The sequence below is a fragment of the Cariama cristata genome, unplaced genomic scaffold, assembly GCF_000690535.1.
Source record: "Cariama cristata isolate BGI_N322 unplaced genomic scaffold, ASM69053v1 scaffold6823, whole genome shotgun sequence".
Classification (NCBI taxonomy): domain Eukaryota; kingdom Metazoa; phylum Chordata; class Aves; order Cariamiformes; family Cariamidae; genus Cariama; species Cariama cristata.
In genome coordinates this window covers 5,414-31,917 of record NW_009607705.1, presented here as the reverse complement: position 1 = coordinate 31,917, position 26,504 = coordinate 5,414, and the positions used below count along the sequence as shown (strand labels likewise).

Genomic DNA, 26,504 nt, shown 5'->3' with positions numbered 1-26,504 from the left:
GTTTGTACATTAAAACTTCATCAAAAGCATGTGCAACAGAACGAGGAATTTCCAGTGTACTGTTGTTCCAGCAAAACTTCAGGAAATACTTAACCATTATTTTCTGATTTCCTCGCTAAATTTGAGATGCTCTTTTTTCAAGTCAGCATCGCTGTTGGTATGCATTCACACAAACACTCAAGGCACGGACCTCTTATTTGAGTAGCCTTTGTAGTCAATGATGCATTGCCAACATGCCTAGTATCAGAATTCAAGAAGTTTGCAGCATTAGCTTCCCAGTACCAAAGTGCCACAGAGATAGGTCTGTTCCAAGCTCAAGGACTGCTTTTATTTGAAAGTTTGAGTTGGTGAAGTTGGTGCCAGTAATCCAATATGGGAAAACTGACAAGTATAAGATGTGTACATCCATGTTGTGATCTGTACTTACTCATGAAAAAAAGATTGCTTTCTGCTCTTGTAGTGAGTCAGCATCATTATTAGCTTCTCCCACATGACTTTGGGAAACATTTTTGATGCTAAAGTCATTGCCATGACTTTGGGAAATGTTTTTGGCATCAACAACATTTGTTCATCTTGGGAGAACTGGAGATGTTCTGTGTCAGTACCCTATAACTACTCGGTGAAGATCAGTCAAGTGCTGGAGTTCACAGAATCACAGAATAGTTTAAGTTGGAAGGGACCACTGTCAGTCATCCAATCCAAGCCCCTTTTCAACACAGTTTGAATTAGATTAATTACTCGGGACTTGTCTAGCTGAGTTTTGAACACTTCCAAGGACAGAGATTCCACAACTACTCTGGACAGCCTGTGCCACTTGACTGCTCTCATGGTTTAAAATAACCAAAACAACAACCCTCATCTCCTGTTAGAATTTTCTATGTTCCATCTTGTGTCTGTTGTCTCTCATCCTAATGTTGTGTGCTTCTGAGAAGAGTCTGTCCCTGTCTTCTCTGCGTCCTCCAGTCAAGTAGTTGTAGACAGGAATGAGGTCTCTTTGCCTTCTCTTTTAAATTGAAACAAACCTAGCTCTCTTAGCTTGTATGTCAAGTACTTAGCCCCCGAGAACACAGAGGAATCGCCTTGGTGGCCCTCTGCGGGGTTTGCTCTAGTGTACCAGACAGAAACGTCAGATGCAGTCTCCCAAGTCCTGAAGAGAGGGGAAAGATCACTGCCTTCCTGGCTTTCCTCATAATACAGCCTAGGATGGTTTTGTGCTTCATTGCTTTAGCTTCATTGCTTCCTCTTGTCATCTTCTCCACCAGGACCTTTTCTGCAAAGCTGTTTGCCAGACAGTCAGCCCCAGCCTGTTACTATTGCATGGGGTTGTTCCATCGCAAGTGCAAGACTTTGTTTTTGTTGAATTTCGTGAGATTCCTGTCAGCTTGTTTCTCCAGCCTATCCAGCTCCCTCTCAGTAGCAACCCTGCCCCGCAGTTTATCAACCACTTCCCCAAATTTGATGTCATCTGTAAACTTGCTGCAAGTGTTGTTCCATGCCATCATCTGGGTTGTTAATGAAGTCATTAAATGTTGGTCCCTGTATTGATGTCTCAGTGGTGCCACTAGTTACAGGCCACCTGCTGGACTTTGTACTGTTGATCACAATTCTTTATGCTTAGCAATCCAGCCAATTTTCCACCCACTGGATCTATTTATCCAGCCCATATCTTACCAATTCCATGAGAAAGAGACTGTAAGAAATTGTCTAAGTCCTTGCTTAACTGCTCTCTCCTTACCCACAGCACCAGTTACTTCACCACAGAAATCAGTTGGGTTGGTTAGGCATTATCTGCTCTTAGTAAATCCGTGTTGGCCATTCCCAGTCACCCTCTTCTCTTTTACTTGTTTAGCAATGGCTTCTAAGAATTTTTGCATGCTGCTCTGCAGGTTCTCGAGTCTCTCTGTTTGATAGTAAACCAAGTTTGTTTCAGAGCAGTCCTTAAAATTGATTGTGTTTTTTTTTTAAGTACTGTAAGGCAGAGCTAATCCTCCCACAGTTCCTTTTGCACCCTGTGGCATCGCATGCCCCAGCTGTTTCGTGGACAGCTACGGGACGTGTAGGCATATGCATTTATATAGGCACTCAGAGGCAGGGTGTGCAGAACTTGACCGAACTTGTTACTTGTCTGCTTCCACCCCATTTGGCAAATATTTTGCTACTAGTGATACCATCCCTGATTCTGCATTTCCCTCCAGTGGTGACACGATTGTTGAGTGTTTTGGGGATATACCTTGCTAGATGGAATGTTCCTACAACGCATTTATGGTAGATGCATAAAAGACTGTCTGGGATGTTCATCCATGTCCAGTTACGATGCCGGGCCTCTTGCCTACATGTCAGTGTTCTGGAGTTGCATGCATTTTAGAAAGCATGCTGGTCATTCTTTTCTCATGTGAAATTGCTGTTTCTCAGCTGACAAGCAACGCTGCTACACAAACTAACAGGAAACACGAGGTTTGGGGTTGTTTTTGTCAAGAAGCAGTAGATCTCTGGGAACAATGCACCCAGCTCTGGATCAGTGTATTTGCAATCTACTGCTTAGGCATGTTGGAGGTAATCTTGATTAATTTTACTGTGAATTTTCCTGTGAATGGAAAAGGTATTAAAGTATTTGCACAAAACTTCTTATGCCTAGATGTACCAAATACTGACCTTTCTAGGCAGTCCAGTTTCTTGTTCCAGAGGCAGCTTGTCGTAATCATTTTCAGATGTGCTCCTGATTATATGGTCAGGCCAACAGATACATGGCTTTCCCCACACTCATTTTCCAGAAACAGAAGAAAGAAACCACCAACATACTGCGAAATGTCCCAGAATAGCCATGGTGGTTTTGGTGTGAGAACCTGCGCTGGGTGGCAGTGTCAATCTGACCCTGAATACTAGATAGTCTCTCAAGCAATTTGTAGAGGTTGTTCCTCAGGAGGTTGCCTTCAGTTCCTGAATCTTTTCTGGATTTGCTTTATCTTAAAGCATGTGATTGAGAATAAATAACTACTGATTGGTCACCTTGAATCACTCTTTCTATCACTGTAAGTGTATTAACTGGATCTCCATTAACTAGAACATACATAACCTTCATTTAGTCATCTGTATTTAGGATCTTAATCTTGAACTGAATTCTGTCTTTAACTCCTGAATTGCATTGTTCTTCACAAAAGATTACAGAGCATCTCCTAAAGTTTGAGATTACGTTAGAAGAGAGCAAAGCAGTAATGATAATTAATTTCATGGCCATGCCTGCTCCTTATCTTCCTGTATATGACTTTCTGGCCTTTAAATTGTTTCTTTTCCTCGCCCAACTGCAATACAGTTCCTTAAAATCTTCTTGAGGCTTTCTCGCAAGTCGGAAATTGACTTTTTGACAAGACTTGACTTGTGTTCTAATCAGGCTCGTGACTCAGCTATTTGAATCTCTGGTCTAATTCTTTCTCTTCCTTGTTTAATGAAACGGCCTTCCTAGTGACTGTGAGAGCTGGAAAAAATAGATGTTCCAACCCAACTCGTGCAGGTCACAGTGGTGCAGCTTGGACTCAACACAGAATGAAAGTCCATTTCAGCGGACACTCAATGGAAAGAAGAAAGTTCTTCAGTAGCAACTGAAAGTTCTTTGAAATGTGTTGTCCATGTGCATGCTTAAAAAAAACCCAACCAAACAAAAAACAAAAAAACAAAACAAACCAAAAAACCCCCCAAAAACCCCACCCAAACCACAACTGTAGAAACTGTGAAGTAGAGGGAGGTGGATTGTAATGAACTCATCAAGCAAGCAGTGGAAATTCCAGGGCTGAAAGGGAATAGAGCACACCTCTGTCCCTCTATGCTGCATGAAGCAGACAAGAGCAGGCCCCTGGAGCTACTGCTAGGTCCAAAGTCTCCATTTCAAGAATGCATGCATGTATGCACATGCGTCCTGCCAAAGCATATATGAGGACAAAACTTCAGTATTCAGACAATAACCAGATCAGGTTATGGAATGTAACGTTCCTGTTTTCACTGTAATAGATATGCCTTTGTTAATGTTTCCTATGGACATACACTGAATACAATGCTAGGGAAAAACAGGCAAGTAAAAACTTAGAGTGGGTTTCAGGTTAATTTATTAACAATTTCTCTGCAGAGCCCTCTGTGACACTCCTGGTGTGGATCCCAAGCTAATAACGGAGGCCTGGGTTTACAATCACTATAGGTGGATTGTATGGAAATTGGCAGCCATGGAAGTATCTTTTCCACATGAATTTGCTAACAGATGTTTGACACCAGAAACAGTGCTGTTGCAATTGAAATATAGGTACGTGTATAGCAATGTATTTGGAGTTGTAATTTGTGATACTGTATGCTTTCTAGCTCGTAATACTACAAAATAAGCACCTATACCTTGCATTTACTGTTTATCAGAATGCTTATATTGTTAAACTTGCGCATGTCAGTATTAAAAATGTAGTGCATGTTATTTGCAAAAATTCAGATAACATTTGATTTGCTACGGTGGTATTTAATCATGTAGATTGATTCAGCAGTAGTTTGCCACAGTTGTTTTTAAGGAAAAACAATGTGATGGATTTTGTTTGCTTTAACAAAGCATGATGAATTCTTTTTTGTAGGTATGATTTGGAAGTTGATAAAAGTAAACGATCAGCAATCAAAAAAATAATGGAAAGAGATGATGCAGCAGGTAAAACACTTGTGCTGTGTATTTCTAAAATCATATCGCTAAACACCGTTGTATCTCCTAGCAGTAGCAATAAGATTGTGGAAAGTAAAAAAGCAGCAGCAATAATTGAAGTTACTGATGGCTGGTATGGGATTAGAGCTCTTCTGGATCCACCTCTCAAAGCTTTCCTACATAGAAGAAGGCTGACTGTTGGTCAGAAGATCATAGTGCATGGAGCAGAACTTGTTGGCTCTCAGAATGGATGTACGCCACTGGAAGCCCCAGATTCCCTTATGTTAAAGGTAAAACAAAATATTAGTTCAGCTTGATCGGGTGTGATCGAGAGATGTGATAGATGCTATTTGGTTGAGCCACATTTTGTAAACTGAAAAAGCTTTGTTAGGGCTTTATAAACAAACAAAGTTTTGTTGAAGTTTAATAACCAGATTTGTGAGACATGACACAAGGTAGCTGATGCTATTTACAGAATCACAGACTAGCGGGGGTTGGCAGGGCCTGGGTGTCCGCCCGTTCCAACCCCCTGCCAAAGCAGGGTCACCTACAGCAGTTGCACAGGATCACGTCCAGATGGGTTTTGAATATCTCCAGGGAAGGAGACTCCACAGCCTCTCTGGGCAGCCTGTGCCAGGGCTCGGCCACCCTCAAAGTATTCAATAGGGTTGGAAGAGAAGTTTATAATATAAAATTCTGCTAAGTTTTACAGTGTGTTTTGACAGTTCCAGCTCCTTAATTTCATTAAGCTCCAAGTTACAAAAAGTATTTATCCATCACAGACAATACGGAAGTTGGAGGAAGAATGGGGGAAAAAACAGGTCCTGGGAGGGTGGGCTTGGAGGGGAGGGTCCTCACTTGTTTGAGGATGATTAAAGTGCTGGGTGAAGTTTCAGCGTAAGAGTTTTGCTCCTCTGGTGTAAAGCAATGGCTTGTCTCATAGATGCTCATTTCCTAGAGAATTTTAACTCATCAAATTTCTAGTTCCTGTTTAAAATACATTCTTCAAGGCAAAAAGAAACCTTGAAATTAAAATGTAATATGTTCAGGTGCAAAAATGAGAGATTCTTGGTGAGGTCAGTGTGAAAATAATCTTTCCTCTAGGTATAATAAGTTGGCTATTTTTTTGACCTACCAGTGACAGTTTATCATTCAACTTACTCAGATCTCAGCGAACAGCACTCGATGTGCACGATGGCATGCAAAACTAGGATTTCATCGGGATCCCAGACCTTTTCCTTTGCCTTTGTCATCACTTTACAGTGAGGGTGGTGCAGTGGGGTGTATTGATGTAGTGATTCAAAGAACTTATCCTATTCAGGTATGGTATAAGTATTTTATGACTCTAACAAGTTTTATGAGATCTAAATTATATTAGTTAACTGCTGTATCATTCCTCAAATCAGATATAATATAGAGAGCTGAAAAATTTAAGAAAAGGTACAATTTTGTGTAAAATGAACAGGAATGCTTCTTGCAGTGTGCATGTATTTCATATTTCAGGACTGGAGTATCCTGCTGTAAGAATAATTTGAGTTTGTGCTCAGTATCTTCTGGTTGGCTTTACTTTCAGCTTCAAAAAGCCAGAAATAATTGAATTTCAGTTCTGTAATCTAAAAAGCACAGTCCTTGTTTTAAAGGAGGAAAAAAAAACATTGATAGTTTTGACTCCAAATAGAAGTGAACCCATTTTTTTTTTCTATTATTAACATACATATCCCTGAAAAGAAGTTAAATATTTATAACCACCAGTAAGATTACTTTTTCTTACATGTAGCTGTGTAAGAGCTATTATTTAAAAATATTACTGAAAATACAATGTGATTATGGTGTAAAATAGAATGAAGATCTTTTAAATACCACTTGATTATCCAGACATTTTAAATATTGTCAGACTTCACTGTAATTACTTGCTTTTATAACAGTACCAACTACAAAAAGAAACAATATTTTTGTTCATAATGAAGCCTCTTAATGTTAACAGTTTAACTAGGATGCAATTTTCAGACTTTGTTAACTTTTCTCAGAGTATGTTACACTTGGCATATGTACATACAGGGTTTTTTTTCATTGCTTTCTTTCTGAAGTATTGTATAACTGTTGGTCAATATAGAATGAATTCTGCAAAGGTAATAGCAATATTTGGTTTGGATCGTCACTTTGATATTTAGATCATTACTTTAATGGAGGAAATTGCAGCCCTTACTATGTGAACTGCGTGATAGAACTAACATGTACTTAGGTCCCAGAAAGGGGACTGTAATCTGTAACCGCATCACAATAAATGGCTTCCAGGCTGGGGAGGGAAGTGGCGCTTTGTATCTCACTGTTATCAAGAGATTGATGTGATGATGTAGTGTGGGTTTTTGGGGTTTTGTTTGTTTGTTTTAAAACAAACACTGAAACTCTTGCTCAAACATACCAAAATGACAGAAAGACTTGGGCTGTCTGTCTCCTTTTACGTCAAGAGTGAAGGAGTGTAGGAATCACACTAACCCTAATTAAAGGTGTCAAACTGTGAATACTGCAGGAAGTACATGACATGCAGTTAATGAGGCAGGCAGAGCCTATTTCAACAATTCACTGTCTCGTAAGGATTAGTCCTTCAACCCTTCCTCATCCTGCTCTCACTGTACTCTTTTGCTGCTTCTCTGTGCTAAACCTGGAGCTCACCTGATCCTGTCTGCTTAGCTAATTTAATGCACTAAAGCAGGAGTAAGTAGGTAACTAATAATAAAAAAAAAGAACAACCCACAACAAACTGCTATCCATTGAATTAACAAACTGATGTGGTCTAATGAGGTCAGATCTCTGCTAGAGCCAGTGCAAGGGAGAAGACGGGACTGTGCAGCAAAGAGGAAGGGAAGGGACTGCTTTCAGCAGCAGTGACCTCTTTCTTTGGCTCACCTATCTCTTCAAATCAGGCAAGCCAGTTGTGGCAGGGTTGCGGCCAAGACTGTAGTCCTATGGAGCCATTTCAGGCAGAAAAAGTTTTAAGAGTATCTGCAGAACGACATCAAAGTTCTTTTACAGCATCTAATCCAGCATGTTAAAACAGTCAGTACAGTTGATGTGGAAAGACAAATGAGGTAGAATGCAGTTCTGGTATATTTTTCAAGCATTGAGTTTGATGGTTTGTATCGTAATATATCTACCAGTGGGATCCAGCTGTCTTCTAGATCACATCATTGATACCTATTACTGTAAGCTATGGTTTTTTCAGCTGTTAAATCATGCTGTCTGTGTATCTTTAAAGTAAAGATTTTCCAACCAATGCTGTGGGGTTTTGTGTTTTATCTATTATACTGAAAGAACTTGCGATCTACTGCCTGTTCATTTTTTTAAAGTGTTTTTGCTTAACAGTGAGTATTAGGAGGAAGCTAGATGAGGTTAAAGATTAAAAAATAAATAAGCTGGTTTTTGTTTGAATCTTTTTATTTCAGTGGATGGAAAAGATAGCTGGTTCATGCGTGTTTCGCAACAGCCGAGCTGAAGAAAGGGAAGCTGCCAAGCATGCAGAGGATCAACAAAAGAAACTGGAAGCTCTATTTGCAAAAATCCAAGCAGAATATGAAAACCATGAAGGTAAAGCTTTCATTGTTTCAGAACATGTATTAAGAACACAAAAAAATTCTTGGTGTTTACTAAAACTGGCAAAAACTTCTCTGGTGATAGAGAAGCAGAGATAGTGTGTTTGGTTGTTTCCTTTGTTGTTGTGGTTTTGTGTTGTATTGTTTTAGGTTTTTTACTTCCTATGTATCAAGACCTTTCAGTACAAAACAGTTATACACTTACTTGCTTGGCTTTGCAGCTATCTAGGAAACTGTTCCTGAACATGTTGGTAGCCAGGCTACTAAAAAATTACCATTGAGATGATGCTCAGGGAAGTGCTACAAAATTGTAGAATTGTTAATTCCATTCTCTTCGAAGATCTGACAGGGTAATATTTCACCCGGAGGTGGGTGCTGCTTGGGATGTGTATCTCAGTAGACCTGAATACCAAAACTGAGCACTGAGAATCTCTCATCACAAACCTTGCAGGATTGTGGAGATACTGAGGTCAGTGGAGCCGCTAAATGGGACAGGGACCCTGGTCACAGGACGTGCAGAAGGCTGAGTAGTTACTCAATGCCTTTTTCACCTCAGCCTTAACTAGCAATACCAGCCTTCAGCAATCCCAGGCCCTGGTAGAGCAAGGAACACATACCTTTGGTGGAAAAGGGTCAAGTTAGAGAATACTTATGCAAACTGGACATATCTAAGTCTGTGGTCAGTGATGGGATGAACCCACAAGTGCCGAAGGAGCCAGCTGATGTCTTTGTGAGACTGCTCTTGATCCTCATTGAATGATCATGGTGATTGGTAGAGGTGCCTGAAGACTGGAGGAAAGCAAATGTGTCTCCTGCCTTTAAAAGGACAGGAAGGAGGACCCGGAAAACTAATTACAGGCCAGTCAGCCTTCCCTTGATCCCTGAGAAGGTGATGGAACAAGTATTCCTGGGAACCATTTCCAGGCACATGAAAGACAAGAAGGTGATTGGGAGTAGTCAGCAGGGGTTCACCAAGGGGAAGTCATGTTTGACTAACCTGACAACCTTCTGTGATGGAATTACTGGCTTGGGTAGGTGAGGTGAGAGCAGCGCATGTTGTCTACCTTGACATCAGTAAGGCTTTTGACATGTCTCCTTTAAGATCCTCATAGAGAAGCTGATGAAGCATGGGCCAGATGAGCAGTCAGTCAGGTGGACTGAAAACTGGCTGAACAGTTGGGCCCAGAGGGTGGTGATCAGTGGCACAAAGTCTATTTCCAGACCAGTAACTAGCAGTCTACTCTAGGGATCAACACTGGGTCCAATCCTGTTTTAACATCTTCATTAATGATGTGGACAATGGGGCGGAGTGTATTCTCAGCAGGTTTGCTGATGATACAAAATTAGGACGAGTGACTGATACACCAGAGGATTTTGCTGCCATCCATCCATCTCCTCAACGGGCTGGAGAAATGGGCTGACAAGAACCTCGTGAAGTTCAACAAAGGGAAGTGCAAGTCTTGCACCTGGGGAGGAACAGCCCCATGCACCAGTACATGGGACCGCCCAGCTGGCAAGCAGCTTTGCAGAAAAGGTCCTGAGGGTCCTGGTGGACAAGTTGAGAAGTGTTGCCAGAAGGTCTAAGGAGGTGATCCTTCCCCTCTGTTTAGCATTGGTAAGGCCACATCTGGAGCGCTGTGTCCAGTTCTGGGCTTCCCAGTACAAAAGAGACATGGACATACTGGAGAGAGTCCAACAAAGGGCCATAAAGATGCTTAAGGGATTGGAGCATCTGACATAGGAGGAAAAGCTGAGAGGGCTGGGACTGTTCAGCCTGGAGAAGAGAAGGCTCAGGGGCATCTAATCAATGTACATAAATACTTCAAAGGAGGGTGCAAAGAAGATGGAGCCGGGCTCTTCTCAGTGGTGCCCAGTGACAGGACTGAAGGCAATGGGCACAAACTGAAACTCTGCACATCAGGAAACCCTTCTTCACTGTGAGGGTGACCGACAGTGTTGCCTAGAGAGGCTGTGAAATCTCCATCCTTGGAGATACTCAAAAGCTCACTGGACATGGTCTTGGGCAGCCTGCTGTTGAGCAGGAGGGTTGGCCAAGATGACCTCCAGAGGTCCCTTCCAACTGCAGCCATTTTCTCATTCTACAATGGGATGACACTGTACGCCTCTGCCAGTGATTTCTAGCCGTAGTTTCAGGTCTGCTGTTGCTTTGAGTGCCGCAACTGCCTGCTGATCGCTACAGCTTCATGACTGCTGCACCAGAAGTGTGTTCGCTTCCCCCTAGGTTTGACTCAGCTAAACTGGAATGAAGAAGGGTATTAGGATTCTTGCCACACTGATCATGGATTCCAGCTGCCTTGATACCTTGGTCTGGTTTTTGGGAGCAGTGTTTGTTGGTTTTAGCTTTGTGTTTTGTTTTGTTGGTTCGTTGTTTTTTTTTTTCTCCAGGAACAGATAGGATTCCAGCACTAACGGCAGCCTGTGCAGTTCAAGTTTCACAGGGTTATATCTACCATCCAGATAGCCTCTCCCTTTCCATAAATCTTTCTCGTGGTGATCTGTAACACTGAGGTGTTCTCTAACTGCTTTCTCAGAACCTACAGTCCCTCATGACAAACAAGGAAAATGCAAATAAAGCCATACCTTAAAAAAAAGAAGATCCACCACAGAATTCTTAGTTGAAATCAGTTTGCTTTATAATTCTTAACTTCACTGATACAAACTTCCCCATATCAGTCACCTCATTGTGTTTTATGTTTGACTGGTAAACTGGAGTCCGCTATGCTGAAGGAACGAATCAAGATGCTAGCAGCAAAATTACTTACCTAAGAAAAGGGCAATAGTTTAATGTAAGGAAGTTATCTTGGCTTTTAGTTGGTGTCCTAAGGAGGCTTCATGTGCAGGCCTGTGGTCACCGTTTGTCCCAGATCTTGGTATCTTTGAGACTTGTCTGCTGTATGAGAGGAAGACAAAGTGACAGACACAGAAAATAGGTCAAGTATCGATAAAGTTTCATGGCAGCCTGTCAAGTCTCCCAGCCTCTCCTAAGTGCAGAGAGTGATACTGGCTTCCCTGAAGTTTGTATAATATTCTAATCTATGTTGGATTTAAATGAAAGAGATTTTTTTTTTTTTTCCCTGCTTGTATTTTCCTAATATCTAGATATATACACACACATATATCAGTTCCTACGTAGAAATGCTTTATATGTTTATTCTGGCAAGGCCTAAGCACTACCATGCTGCTTACATTATTATTTATTCTTTCACTTTTAAAATGCATTGATTGTACTCAACATAACGGCTTTTTTTTAACAGAGAGAACCAGCAGAAGAACACCAAGATCACACATAGTCACAAGACAACAAATCCATAATTTGCAAGATGGTGCAGAACTTTACGAAGCAATTCAGAATGCGTCTGATCCTGGTTATATGGAGGTAACTGTAGATCCTACTGGGCAAATTTTGAAATACTGGTGGAATAGTTTACAATTTAGTACCTCCTGCTAAAATCAACCATTAAATTACTATTTATTTTTGCTGCCTTTTGAGATTTTCTACAGTATGCTTATTGCTAAATAAGATGAAAAATTTTGAAAATATTTTAAGGACAGCTTGTTGAAAGAGATTATTAATAATATCTCAGATTGCAAAGCAGAATGCTATTTTATCTTGATATAAAAATCCAGGATATAACATAATTAAAAGTTCGTGTTACTTGTAATTTTATTACTTTTCTTTGTCTTGCATATATGAATACTAAATGCATCTCGTAGTCTTGAGTTCCACACACATATTGTTTGCCTGCTCTTCACGGAAGTGTTTGAATGATTATATTGTCATCGTCCTCTTCATTCCCTGTTCCAGTTGAATCACAGCTTCTAAGTGTTTATGCCTTTATTGATAAAGATGCAGGTGATTAGTCCCTGCCAGTTGTTAAAAATTAAATACATGCCTCACCTTTTGCAAGTCAGGGTCCTTGACTTGGTCCTTGGTCATAAAGCCATATGATCTGTGACTTTATTTGATAAAATGTTACGCATATCTGTGGTGCTACATGTAGAGGCATCTGGATATTGAAGCCTTGGTCAGAAATGTTACTGTAAATTTTAGTATAAATCACTGTTTCAGCTCAGAACAGCCTGCTGAGAGCCTGCAAGAGCCTGCAACTCTTCTTTTTGTCTTACAGGTTGTTTTTTTCCCTGATATTTCTTCTTTCTTGTGAAACAGACAAGCATGCCTGTTATATTAAATATTCACCTTAGTTATGCACTCCTAAGCAGGCTTCTCACTAATTATCGCATAAGAGCAGTGTTTAATGTAATACTTGGACAATGGAGCACCAGCTGAGTACCAGTCAAGACTGGCAACTCCTGTTGTGTTAACATACCCCATCTCAAGTCCTAGTAGTGTATCAGTTGAACAATAAATTGCTTGAAACAGACCAACACTTAAAAAAGAGGCTATCTAAAAATCTTGAGTTTTTTTATTAATTAATAAAAAAGATACTGAATACATTTTCTCTTGGTTACAGGGATATCTCAGTGAAGACCAATTAAAAGCTCTGAATGCTCACAGGCAGTTAATGAATGATAAAAAGCAAACTCAGATACAGGAAGAATTCAAGAAGGCTTTAGAGTCAGCAGAACGGGAAGAAAATGGTTGTTCTAAAAGAGACGTGTCTACTGTATGGAGACTACGTGTGGTAGACTACAGAAAGCAAGAAAAACGTAATGGTCAGTACATGGAAAACTGTAAGTAACTGTTATCTAAACATGGTAACTGGCCAACATAGCAGGTAGATTTGTAGTTTCCCAACAGTATTCTAGCTTGCATGTTAGTATTTCCAGTTTTATTTGGGTTTTGGTTTAGGGCTTGTGGCTGGGAGGGAGTGTTGTGGATTTATTTTGTTTAAAAGCCTTCAAATTAGTATTGCATAGCTAATATATCTTAATCTGATGTTGCTAGGAGTGATACTGAGTATCTGGCGTCCACTGCCAGATGTTTGTTCATTGTTAAAGGAAGGCAATCGGTACAGAATCTACCAGCTGTCAGCATCACAGTACAAAGGAAGATCAGACTCAACTAACGTACAATTAACAGCAACAAAGAAAACTCAGTATCTACAACTATCAGTAAGTGCTTTAAGTGCGTAAAGGTGTGTCATTAAAATGTATCACAGTCTATCTCAGTGTGTTGTAAATACTTCAAAATTTTGTGTTTCTTCAGGTATCACAGGAGATGCTGGTACAGATTTTCTTTCCAAGAAAGGCTCTAAAATTCACCAGTTTGTCGGATCCTTCGTTTCAGCCACCAAGTGCTGAAGTTGATTTAGTCGGACTTGTAGTTTCTGTTAGCAGGACAGGTACGTTGCGGACCACATTCATGTCCTCCCATTGAATAAGCACTAAATTTTTTATTTCGAAAGTCAAAATGATCTTGGTGTTGTACCTGCATCTCAGGCCTGTGAAAACCTGCTGATATAGCGCATCACCGTGATACACTGGCAGATAATTTGGTTTTCCTAAAGAAAAACTATCTTTGATTATTAGCTCAGGAAGAATTTAGTAAGGCAGGATCTAAGCTGAAGAGAAACTTTTATTTTTTTCCATCCATGGTGGGTGTAAGTTCTCACATCTGTGTTCAGCGTCGACAGAAGTACCATCGTGCATGTGCATGAGCTCCCTTTTTTCTGTACAGTGCCATGGAACGAGCAGAACACAGGCACTGAAGCTCATGGGTAGGGAGAAGTGGATAATCTTCTGACTAAAGAGGAGAAGCACCACAGGAGTATTGTTTTTTTAAGCACTGGAACACAGACTTTGAGTTGTCTGTAATCAGTAGGGAGGTAGCCTACAATGTGAATGAAGCGTGAAACATCGGTTACCATGCAGACAGCCTGCCATGTTACATTTATCTGTGCTCTTTGTGTGACTTTTTTATAGATACAAATTGCAGTAATCAACCTTTACTTAAAGATTTAAAGGTTTAATTCAGACTTTTCTCTTGCTTTTAGGTTTCACTACTATGGTGTACTTATCTGATGAAAGCTGTAATTTAGTGGCAGTAAAGATCCGGGCAGATCTCAGACACTTTGCTATTGAAGATATAGTTGTTTGCTGTTCGTTCATTTCTGCAAGCAACCTTCAGTGGCAATCTGAATTCAGATCAGAAATTCCAGTGCTGTTGGCTGGAGATCTTTCTGTATTCTCAGCCAGTCCAAAGGAAAAATATCTTCAAGAGAAGGTTAATGAACTGAGAAGTACGATAGAGGTAAATCTGTAGATTTTTAGTTTAATGATTATTTTAGTTACTGCTGTGTTATATCCTTCACTGAAAAGTCCATTAGTACTAATAAAGATTTAAAACAAGTAATGCACGTAATGTTGAATGTGAGGGGGTTTTCTGGGAGATGGAGTAAGGTGTTAATGCACTTTTCCTGGAGGACTCTACGTACCACCTATTGAATGTCTTTTGATTTTGATTTTTTTTAAATTTGGCTCAGGCAACACTGTCTTTAGGATGCACCACAGAATCTTCTCTGCCTAGCAAAAAATATTGTACCTGTCAATAGGGAATCTGTCATGGCCAGTTTGGCTCTAGCCTTTTAAAAGTTAAAACTTACTGTCTTGCTCAGCTGAACATACTCAGTATTGGATTGTTGATTTCATTTATTTATTTATTTAGTTATTATTTCAGTTTTTTTACCTGTGCTAAATAGCGTGTCTTGGTTGCGCATTCTCACTTTTTACTGAAAAATAAGTTTAAGTACAAAAGGATTTTTTTTTTCTTGTTAACACTAAGAGGAAGGTATGATATTTCCCTCCAAATGCAGCAGTCTTCCAAGTTGTTGGTTTGATATAATAAACTTTTAGTGGGATTCTGATGAGAAAACCAAGTCCTAAATACTTTCTTTGTGAGCATATAGTACTTACACAATTTGAAAAACAACTATTCTGCACTGTGAACTGTTCTGCTTTCTAGAATGTGGCCGCCTTTTGCTCTGATGCAGAAAGTAAATTGATGAATTTGCTACGAAGAAATCTCTCGCTTACACCCAGTTTAACTAAAAGACGTGACTTGGAATGCCCCTCTCCTTCCTGCAACTCAGGTCTTTATGCAGAGGATAAAAGTTTGGTAAGCTTCTGGTAATTAATAGTATGTTTATAGTGACAGTACCATACAGTAAGGATATAAGCAAGTTTTATACTGATAGCTGTGGTGAATGGTCTGGCTTCTCTGTTCACTCCATACATTCTCTTTAGGGAAATGCAAGCTGATTAGAAGCTTGCTTTGTGTGCGGGTTTAGGATTATTCCCCAGGAGGAACTGTGAGACTATTCCTCCTCCAGGCAGTACATGAAAACCTCCCCTTGTGGCCTGTGTTTGCACAGCATATTTTAAATATTCTGAATTTTATATGAGTAAAATGAATCATCCTTTCCCTACAGATAATTTATCACTTCCTTCACCCCACTGTGAAGATTATCTGACATGGATGTCACTGGAAGGAAAAATCTTGATCTGTAAAATTTTTCTTTCATGGCATTCTGCAGTTCCTACCTTTGTTTAGAGAATTTACCTTCTGATCTTCTTTTCCTAGATAGTGTTCACTATTTCCAGGACTTAAAAGGGAAGAGGTATCACCTAGTAAATGTCTACATTTTACAGCAGTCTTGACAAAAATTGAGTTAAGTAGTACTCAAGTTTCCCATGAAGGCTGCCAGTGGCAAATTGTTCCTGACACGGAGTACTGAGCGCAGTCAGAACAAAAATTTTTCCTGTCCCTAGTTGCGAGGGAGGTGGAAACACCTTGATGTGCTCTCAATTACTGGGGGCTAAATTTAAGCTTATAAGGCATCCTTTTCCGTTTCAGAGAGAGTGCCAATATTTAATTCTGAAGGTTTAGTTTATATCTGTTTATTAAATATATTAACCAAGTTAAAACAAAGGAGACATTAAAGGTATTTTCAAGCATGTGTTTGAATGATTGGCTGTGCAGTGTCTATCTTGTGCGTATTCAAGTTTTTTTGGTCTATGTTCTACCCCTTTTTTCTTCAAATTTTTTTCCTCATTTTTCCCTATTCAACAACCTGTTGAGGATATATCCAGTGCAGTAGAAGACTTAACTCCTTTTCGAATGTTTTGATTCCTTACCATCTGGCATAGAAAAATTCCCATACATTTAGCTTAGATCTCAGAAACAGAATGTAAATGTGCTGTCTTAATATACATGTAAACAGTGATTTTATCAAGCATGTATACTTGAAAGAATAATATTAGTCACCATCAGAAAATATCAAACTAAAGAGAAGTTGGACATGAATGACGACATTTGTATAATTTTTTTTTCCCCGTTTTGTGGAAGTAATTGAGGAAGCTAATGAAAAAGGACATTCTATTCAAGATAAAACTTCTCTCTTTTTAACTAGATCTCTTCTAAAATTGAAGTAAAGCATCCAAGCCCCTTGTCAACTAGCACACCGAATATGAAACTTGTGACACAAGGGTCGGCAAAAACACCTTCGCCTGCTACAATTCATGAAGACCATCCCAGAAACAGCAAAAAGAGGAAAGCAATGGACTTCCTCAGTTGCATAGCTGCCCCTCCACCACTGACACCAATGTGTTCAATAATTTCTCCATCTTTAAAAAAAGCATTTCAGCCTCCACGAAGTTTGGGTTTACAGCGTAGCAAGTCATCAAAAGAAACAAATCAGAATATTGGTCACGTCACCCCCTGTAGAAAACTGAGGGAAACTGTCCGTCTTCCTGAGAATGACCTGGTTGCTGATGAAGAACTTGCAATGATTAATACACAAGCACTCATGAATAATTTACCAGAAGAAAAGAAGATTGATAATGTAAATAAAACCAGCAATACAATAGCTACTAATTCATCTGATGATCTGTCACGCAAAAATAATTCCAGGTCTACTGGGGAAGCAAACAACTCATCAAAACGTAGTTCTGAAGTAGCTGAGGCTCTTCAGAAGGACACAAAGGAACCTGAGGACTCGTTACCAGCCCGCAGAATGCTACAAAGACAGAAACCCCAAAAATGCTACTAAATGCACATGTACAGTATTGTATATATTTCAAATTCAAATTATTTTTACACTTTGTACGTTAAATCCTGATTGTGTTTAATAAAGCTGTATTGCAAAAAGACAGACTCATGAAATGACATTTCATCTGCAAAATAATTTGGAGTTGAGTAATTAGACATTTCTCACACAAACATGTATCGTACAATAGCATCAGTGTGGCTGAAGGTTTGATGACATTTTATAAGCCATTGCTTTGATTCTGATGTATTCTTAAATTACAGCAAGATCTTTGTTTCAGTCTAAAGCAATGAGTTCTGTTACCCTCTGCAGTATTAGGATAGTTGTTTGGCTGTCAGAAGTGGCACAGAATAAACAATTCTCTTAAGTTTATTGCTACCAACCATAACACTTTAATTTTGAAATATTGCTTTGTAATTCTGGCACAGTTCATGTACTTTTCCCCTCAGACTTTCCATACAGGCCTAAAAGAGGTTTAGAGAACACCTATGATTATTTGATTCATAGCAAAATATCATACAAAGGTATTAATGATGGATCCTTGGTCAGTGTTTTGAAGCTACTCCTTCTTAAAGAAGCACTTGAGGCCACAGCATCATGAAAGATCATCAGATCTTTCTTTGATTTCATCATGAGATCAAGTGAGTTTGTACTTGAATTCATTACTTTGCTCTCATTTCAACAGGTGAAGCTTCTCAGAACTGGAGTTTCTCTACTGCTAGACCGGCTGCCAACTCCAGGTTTTAGTTAGTTTGTTTTCAGGCTGCCCCTTGCCCTGCTGCTTCCCTCCACGCATGAGTCAAAAGGAGGGAGGATGTTTCGGAACCAGGACCACCAGCTCCCACTTGGCAACCTTTCAGGGGTCCTGTGCCATTCCCTTGGCGCCGGTGCTGACATCGTAGGAGGACTGGAGAACTGTAACGGGCTGACACAAGCTTGCTGATAGTTCTGTAAACCTTTGTGGAATACTGCAGAACCAGGTTTCCTAGGCCCCCTAGTTCACCATTATTTACAATGATGATACTACTTCTTTAAACGCAGCTGGAGTAGAAAATGCAATTCATCCCATACATCTACGGTGTCCAGAAGACAGCTTGGCTTTTGCCCAGAAACAGCATAGTTCTTTATACCTCTTATGCTTCTCTGCTAAATTGCTAGATGAATAGCAGCTATACCCATATTTCTTAATGTCTAATGTCAGCTGTCTTCATTGCCTACTCCAAAATAACTTACTACTGTCTTGTTCTACAAGCGCTGCCTAATACTCCACACCTACTTAAAAAAAATCGCCATCACAAATGCTGAGTTATAAAATTGTTTCATGAGGCTTCTTGATGAGAACATAATCAGCAGAATTTAACAATATGGATAAAACTACTGCAGGGATAGCTTCTTTTCTCACTCATCCATCACTCAGTGGCTTCTCGGCACTTAGTGGCGCAAGGAGTTGATTTCACCCCTTACAAGACCATTTTTGTTCTCCTTAAGTCATTATTTTGTACCTCTGAGTTAGGTGGGGTATTTGGTAGCCTTGTGCTTCAGCTATTCCGAGCTGCTCCTGCAGCCCTGTTCCTATGTGGAAGTTAACAAGCACTAGCCTAACACGAATGTTTCCTTTTAGGAGCCTCTGTGTACGGACTGAAGTCAGGATCAGTTGAACTCCTATGTCTTGGCGAGATAAAGGGCTCAGTTTGGTGTGTTAAAGTGTTTCACCTCCCGGCTGGAGAAGCTGTTTGGCTGCGACAGAACTGAGGTAAGACCAGCAGACAGCAGGGGTGCAGATGGGGAACAGCATCAAATCTGGCTCCGATCTGTTAGAGCTACCTTTTCCACCATTCCCTTTGCCGCTCTTAAAGTTGCAGTATAGGCAAGATGGAGCAGGAAGATACAAAAGGTTATATAGCCAGGTATATAAAGTATTAAACCGGGAAGAAATGACAACTGCGTGGAGAAGGAATTGGCCACAAGGCCTGTAAGAAAGAAAGAATTTAGGAATATTTATTGTTATCTATTAGTGACAGAGCGTGATGCAGGAAAAAAAAAAAAAAACCACCCCCACAAAAAAGCACGTGGCACTGCCAGTAAGTTTCACCGTAAGCTTGGATGGATTTTCATGGAGGAAGAGGGATGAGAGAGAGTACAGTTTGTACTGGAGACAGTGCTCTTAGACTGGTCCTGTGGAGCTGTGAGATCGTAGTCCAGTAACATTTAAAGATTTGTAAGAAATAAAAGTCATTTAGAAACGTCGTAGAAAAATACAAGAATAAAATACAGTTTTGGAAAAAAAAAAAAGTAAAACAGAGACTTTTATACCCTGACAATTAAAACACACTGAGGAATCCACTTCTTCAGTTAAATGGCATGTTGTTTGTACGTGCCACGTGAGGTCTTCGGTTTGAGAAGGCTGGAGGGGGGCTGAAATGGGCACCCATGCCGTACGCTGTGTTTGGTCCGCTGGAGCTTCTCTCATCCCTGCTTGGTTCTTCAGACTGAAGAACGCTGTGGAAGGTAACGTTGTGCTCATATTGTTCTTTCATCCGTTGTATCTTTTGCCGAGGGACGTGATGAGTATTTCTTCTGTAGAGTCAACATTAACAAAAAACCACAAGTATTTAGCTGCCCATGTACTGGAGGTTATCTTAAGCTTGCTAAGGCTCCTGATCTGTTCAGGATAATGGTTCACGTCCCCGCTGATCTGCTTCTAGTCCTTTTTTGCCAAATTGTTCACTTCCACCTACTTCTTAAAAATTGTGTGACTGCTGAAAAACATAACGCAAGTATTTTTGTGGCTCTAGGAAGTTAGACAAATGCTTTGAAATGAAAGAGCTATGTAGAAGACCTGTGTATTATTTTATACGAGTATTGCCGAGTTTTAGAGCTAACACCTTGTTAGCTTTAGGGTGGGCTTTTGTACATCTGGAGAAATGCAGACAAGGGCTGCAGGTAGCCCAGACACTGACTTCTGATCAACCAGTATAGAGGTCAAAAACATGTTGGTGCTTTGCCTGAGCACAAGCGGGGAAAAAAATCATACCCGATGTGGCTCAGGCTCCAGGGCAGATCAGTAAAGGACAAGTTTGAGAGGGAGGGGAACAGGATGCTCAAACATGCAGGGCTTTCTGGATAGACCAGGAACTGCCGCAGTCTCCTGCCATGTTAGTGGGAATTGTTTCTCCAAAGAATCTGCGTGTGAGTCTGCAAACGCTGAGTATCTTTGGTTTAGCCGTTTAGCTCTATAAGGCACAAGTTGTGATCTAGAATGTAAGTTTGTCCTGCATCTGTATTTTCAAAGTCTTGTCTTGTGCAAATCCTGCATCACTCAACATGGTTTTTTCGCTGGTGAAATTAAGGTGAGAGTAATGCAGCAGGCTGTCAGCTGCAGCATCCCACGTGCGAAGGGGACACGACGTCCTCCAGCAGCCAGTGCCCTAACATGCGTGCAGCCCACGCCTGGGACTGGCAACCAGCACATTGCCGGTAAAGTCCCAAGGTGGAACCAGCGCGGAAGCAACCGTCAGCTGTCCGTGCACCATGTGCCAAAGAGCTGCTCCAAACTGAGTGTATTTGAATTAGCTTTACAGTGCTGCTGTAAAAAGCCAGCTTGTTTCAGCTAAGGGATGATCACCAGCAAAATCAGCCCCTGCAGTGATGCCCTGCAAGTGGCTCCCAGCTGGTGCTGGGGAAGCAAGAGCTGCGGTTTGCAGCTGGCTGCTAAGGCTGCCCGTGTCCTCGCCTGCCTTCAGCCCCAAGCCGTCGGCTGCCATCTGCCATCTCCCGCGCCTCACCCTGGACCACAGCCCTCTCCCGTTTGTCTGTCACACACAAAAGGAACAGCGCCGAGTTCCTAGCTGGTACAAAACAAAGAAATCAATCAGAATAAAGTACCCGTGCCCTGTTTTCTTGCAGTAACAAGGAAGTTAACATGTCATTAACTTCTGGATCTAGTAGGTGGGAGTGCACTATTTACTGTAACATATTTTACGTCAGGTTGGTTAAAGGCTAGGAAATAGCCTGCATGAATTTTTTTTTAGGGATATAACCATTAACCCTGCAGCCACTAGCCAAACTAACACACTTAGAGCCGTATTTGTTGGCCTCTGTATCCTACCACATTCTGCAGCGTTGAGACATTCATTGTATCCCTTTTGTGTGTGCGTGTGAAGATCTTTAGAAAGATGATCTAGAACTTTGTTTCTTGACCACACTTATTGTAGCATCCCACCGTGCTACAGCAAGACAGTATTTGTCATGGTTAGATTTTTTTTTTTTAAGAACAGAAGTCTAAATATTGTCTGTAGCGCTTAGATGTGTTCTTGTGCTCAAAACAGAATGAAAATCAGGGTCCCTGCCCCAAGAAGCTTGCAGTATAAATACACACTTTGGGGGGTGGTGGTGGTGGTGCTTTTTCTACTGCCTGACTCACTTCAGCAGGGTCAGGCTCTTTCAGGGTTGAATTCCCTACAGAGCAGGTACTGGGTAACAGACGTTTTCCACGACAGTCCTTCTGCTATCATTTGCTAGGTTACTTTTTATGAAGAGGAAGAAGGCTGACCTTTCTCAGAGCACATCAGTAAAATGAGAAGCTGGCTGCTATATCAAAGAGAAAAAGCTGTACCTTGTCAGTTCTTGAACATTGAACTTCCAGGGTGTATCTGGTTCTTGGAATATAACTTCATATCTATTTTCACGTGCCTGAAGAAGGACACAGAAGTTTTAGCTGTATGGCCAATCTTCCAGACCCCCTGAAATTTTATCTGGCTAAGAGATGTATTATATGTAGCAGGAGCCAGAAAGAGGAAGATAACGGTGACTCCCATCAAGGGGCTGCTCTGACTCCCAGCTCGGTCATTTCCTTCTACATCAAAGGATTTGGGTCTCCCAGCAAAACCTGCCCCCTGGCCCGTCCCCCCTGGCAATGGCATCCTGGCACTTGAACTCTCTGGAAGTCACCGATGGTTCAAGAGCCGCAGGTTGGCCATGCCAGTCTGGAGCTTCTGGGAGCGGGAGGGCAACATCTATCAGTCATGCTACTGCCAGCCACTGAGGCTACTGGCTTCAGGTTTTTTCAAGGTAAAGCAACATATTTGTGTGTCTACCTGTATATATACATACACACACAAATACCCATGTGTATCTATTTAATACAATTATTGACTGCTTTTGTTTTCATTTGGGGGAAAAGAAGCAGGGAAATCTGTTGACCTTTTTTCCACCTTGCCCGCCTCTTGGCTGTGCTCTCTCACGTGCGTCCCAGTCACCCCCCAGCATTCACAACTGCCGCTGGAGTGACACGTCCCGGCACCGCTATTAATTCCCACCTCTTCTGTCCTCCTCTACACGCAATACTTACTTAGGCCCAAATTTCTTAACCGACAAGAACATAATGCCAGAACAGAAGCACGAGTGTAATGTTAGCAGACAGGCCACATTATGGAACTGTACTAAAAATACTGCCATCTCTGCCAGAACGCCTGACAAAATACCAGTGCGTCTTCGAAGACTCTGGTGTATTTTTCAGAAGTCATAAACTAAAATTGTATCTTGATACGTTGGTCAACAAATAGTTTGGGAACCATTCAATTTATGTCACTGCTGGGGAAGGGGATGACATCCTGATCACCAAGAAGTAACAGGGCAAGGTCAAAGGCTGTGAATCCTTTTACTTTTGCCTTCACTGAGTTAGTTATACAGCTGACTAGATAAAACAATTACACTGGCACTTCTTCCCCGACTTCCTCACAATATCAATTCTTGACTATAATTAGAGAACTAAGGGAAAATGGAAATAATTCTCTTTAGCCATACTAAGAACCATTTCAGTCAGATCATCTTGTAAACGTCGTAACTGAGCATATAAAAGCAATAAATCGGAGTTTTTTTATCATCACATACGGCTTCATTTCCCAAGCATGGATGTTGGTATTATCAATAATAACCGGGCTTTTCCCATTCTTCATTGCTTTGTGTGCTGTAATGTAACACATTCAGTAAAGCTAAAATGTATTAAATAACAGACTGAGCCAGGTCTAACTAGCCCCAAAGCATCCTTTCTTTGCCCATGGCTAGCACGCTTGGTTCCCCACCAGACTCGGGTTTGTAGCTACCACCCGAAGGGACGCAGAGGTCGGTGCCCAGCAGGCGCTCACCTGGAGGAGGTGATGCAGCCACTGGCTCCGCTCAGGAGTAAGATCTGACGCTCTCATAGACCATGCTGAGTGGTATCGCAGCCCCAGCTCTTTACAACAGCTAAAAATGACTGTTATTTGCAAAAGAGCCCTGTTACGTGATCTCAAAGTATGCTTGCCATTGCTAGTTCAGAGCGCAGCCACAAAAGCACATCCCATTTTTCTCTCTGAAGTAGAGGCCTCGGTTGTTTCATTCTCAAATGCATAATTAGGTTTGCAAGTTTTCCTCCTGGCTATCCCTGACTCCCCCCTCTACCTCCCCGCTTCCAGGTCAGGGCAGACACCCAAGAGGTGCCAGGCTGAAGGATGCGGTGCGTACGGCCGTGGGGAGCAGCTGCTGGGCTGGTATCTGCATGCTACCTCCTCTTACCACGCTTCAGCAGCGCTACCTACCAGTCACTGGTTCACTTTTCTAAAATAACATCCATCAATCACCAACATTTTTTCATTTATAAATTGCTCCAAGACATAAGAAATAAAATCAGAAGTGGTAAATGTATTTTTTTTAACCAGTGCCCCATGAACTGCAGCGTATGACGCCACTCAATTTTATTTTGAGGGCTAAGTTTAAAGACAGCCTGAAAAGCAAAACTATTCTGCGAAACCCCTGGATCGCGTTCAGTCACCTCTCTTTTGGTTCCATTTGTGTGCATCCTCTAGCAAGTCAGGCTCAAACAGGTATACACCATTTTCGATAAAGAAGTCATCAGTACTAAGAACTACAGCACTGGGATAGGCACGTTTCAGTTGTCTGGAAAAAAAGGGAAAAAAAAAAGAGATGAAAGAAGGATTAGTATATGCTCACGCGTGCCTTCAATAGAGACCACTAAATCAAGAGCCGTATGAATGCTCTGCAAATATGCACAGTGCTTCATTTGAAAAATCCCAGCTTTAAGGCTCTGAAAGTAATGTAACTGGGAGGTGGACACATAGGAGGAAAGGATCGGAGCTGAACGGCATGGCCTTGGTTTCTTTAATTCACCAGAGAAATCTACACTGCCCTACCAACGTACGAGTCTTTAATCATATCAATATATTCAGTTTTCTCTGTATCTGAGAAGGTATGATTGTAAATACCAAAAAAAACCAAACCAACCTGCTAATCCCATTGTTGCTCTCAAAAGAGAATTTGACCGTGGGAGTTTTGCTACAGAGAGATTTTTGAAGATAACCAGGAGGAATGATTTGTCATTTAGTAAAGACGGTCTATATTACCATCAGTTTGTCTTGTTCCTTTTTTCGTTTGTTTTTGGCTACAAAGCACATAGCACTTTGGTTTTAATTTGCAAATATCCGAGTGATTTGTCAATATTTCTTATTATTTATTGCAATTTTATGGTTCTTTCTGCTTTTCACTTGTCCTTGATTTACTTAAACCTCCTCTTGTAGAGTTGAGTCATTTTTCTTTATTTTCAGCTTTTAAAACGTGTTTTATAAACCAATCTGAATGGCCTAGATGGAGAGCTCCAAGATCCATCAAGGCGGTCCCCTGTGGTCAGTGGCCCAGGGCAAATCCCCCTTCTCTTCACGCTGCGCGCGTCCCCCAGCGATGCTCGTTCAGACCCACGGAGCGGGGATGGGGGGTCCTGCCGCAGGCTGACCACCTGCCTCGCAGACGCTGACTGGCCCTCGGAGGTGGAAGTCCTGGCTTATGTGGTGGTTTACATAGGAAGCATTCCTCTGCCGGTCCTTAGAGAGCATTAAAAAAAAAATAAAATCTTAATGCAGACTTGTGTTCCCATTTGTGTGTAATCCAGACTTCTTGTGTCCATAGACAGAATTGTCTACTTATTTCAATCGAGGGAGTGTCGGGGGAGTCTCTGCAAGAAGTCAGGGAGAGCCCACGGCATCACCTCACTGCTTTCTGTCTCCCTAAGGCCCAAAATGTCGCTGGAAAAAGAAAAAGTAAGGCCAATCGAGAGACCCTGTGGCTCTCAGATACGAATGCTGCTGCCCTGCTATCTTACACCACACGTGGTCTCCAGTCCCTGGCACTCATTTCAGCTTCCCCGATAAAACGCTTCTCTTCCATCCCCATAAGCTGCAAAACAACTGTTTCTCAATGTCTTATCTAATTGAGCAAGAGCAAGGGAAAAGGTGCCTCTAGGTTATCGGCAAAAAAACAGCCGTGCGGACACAAAGGGCTTCTTTCCGTCACCTCTAGCTCTGCCCTAACCATTTACTTACCAATTTTACCCTCATCTGCCTGCTGGCAGCAATTCTTCCCTAGGATCACACGTTGCTTTTAGCTGAACAAAGGTCACCTTCTGACTTTGTTCCGCCTCCGCTGTAACTTCTACCATCTGCCGAGTGATTCGTATTATTTTGTGGGAGCAACCACCCCAGAGAGCCGAGACTCACCGCTGACCGACTGGCCAGGACGGGGCTGTAGCCACTGTTACCCATCATTTACCACCGACAAGTCGTTATCTTCTAGCTCCAGAAAGATGTTTCATTCACATAATTACTGCTGGGCAAACCGATTTAACAAAAATCATGTTGCAAACTGTTAGCAAACCGTCACATTCTTTTTGCTTTAGTTTTGGTCCCAGGCAAAGAATTCTTATCATGGAAAACATGGGATCACCTAATGCTTATCTGGTTACTCCCGTGCTGATAAACTGATATATTCAGTTCTCGCTATAATGCAGCACCTCACCGTTCCCACTGCTTTACCCATCTGCATCGCCATCTCTTCTCTAAAAAATTGACTGTGCTAAAATACGTGGCGGCCCTTTAGCTACTAATAGGCACATAAAATTGTACACATTAATAAAAGATCTCAAGAATCTTTTTTTCTTGCTCAGTGTTTCTTTTAAAAATGTTCTGAACCAGTGCAAATTTTTAAAATTATTTTCTTAGCATATACCTTACTAAATTTGTAACACATATATGCACATTTGTGTGAGAGCTTTGATATTAACCCTTAAGCAATCTAAATAATACGTGATTATCTGTAAACTCGGTCTAGTCTCCTCATATCACGGGTACTTAAAGTAGATAAAACTTGTGCTTCAAAGGAGGAAAAATATGGCACAAA

The 26,504-nt window shown here is 41.2% G+C and overlaps 2 protein-coding genes across 2 annotated transcripts in view; one reads left to right on the top strand and one right to left on the bottom strand.

Annotated features, from left to right (window-relative positions):
• BRCA2 (breast cancer 2, early onset) overlaps positions 1 to 17,282 on the top strand; it is a 40,112-nt gene extending 22,830 nt beyond the window's left edge. The window contains exons 16-26 of the mRNA XM_009696830.1: positions 4,118 to 4,288; positions 4,602 to 4,953; positions 5,829 to 5,984; positions 8,107 to 8,248; positions 11,529 to 11,650; positions 12,747 to 12,948; positions 13,181 to 13,347; positions 13,442 to 13,577; positions 14,229 to 14,485; positions 15,197 to 15,349; positions 16,644 to 17,282. Coding sequence (XP_009695132.1) covers positions 4,118 to 4,288; positions 4,602 to 4,953; positions 5,829 to 5,984; positions 8,107 to 8,248; positions 11,529 to 11,650; positions 12,747 to 12,948; positions 13,181 to 13,347; positions 13,442 to 13,577; positions 14,229 to 14,485; positions 15,197 to 15,349; positions 16,644 to 17,282 — 2,497 coding nt within the window. The remainder of the gene's footprint in view (positions 1 to 4,117; positions 4,289 to 4,601; positions 4,954 to 5,828; positions 5,985 to 8,106; positions 8,249 to 11,528; positions 11,651 to 12,746; positions 12,949 to 13,180; positions 13,348 to 13,441; positions 13,578 to 14,228; positions 14,486 to 15,196; positions 15,350 to 16,643) is intronic.
• A 2,345-nt stretch (positions 17,283 to 19,627) lies between these two features.
• N4BP2L1 (NEDD4 binding protein 2-like 1) lies at positions 19,628 to 25,870 on the bottom strand. Its single transcript, XM_009696831.1, has 6 exons — positions 25,826 to 25,870; positions 25,032 to 25,153; positions 24,091 to 24,215; positions 23,160 to 23,247; positions 21,895 to 21,972; positions 19,628 to 19,856 (listed from the first exon to the last, which is right to left on the bottom strand). Exons 1-6 carry the CDS (start codon positions 25,868 to 25,870, stop codon positions 19,628 to 19,630), a joined length of 687 nt encoding a protein of 228 aa, XP_009695133.1.
• Positions 25,871 to 26,504: the final 634 nt, after the last annotated feature.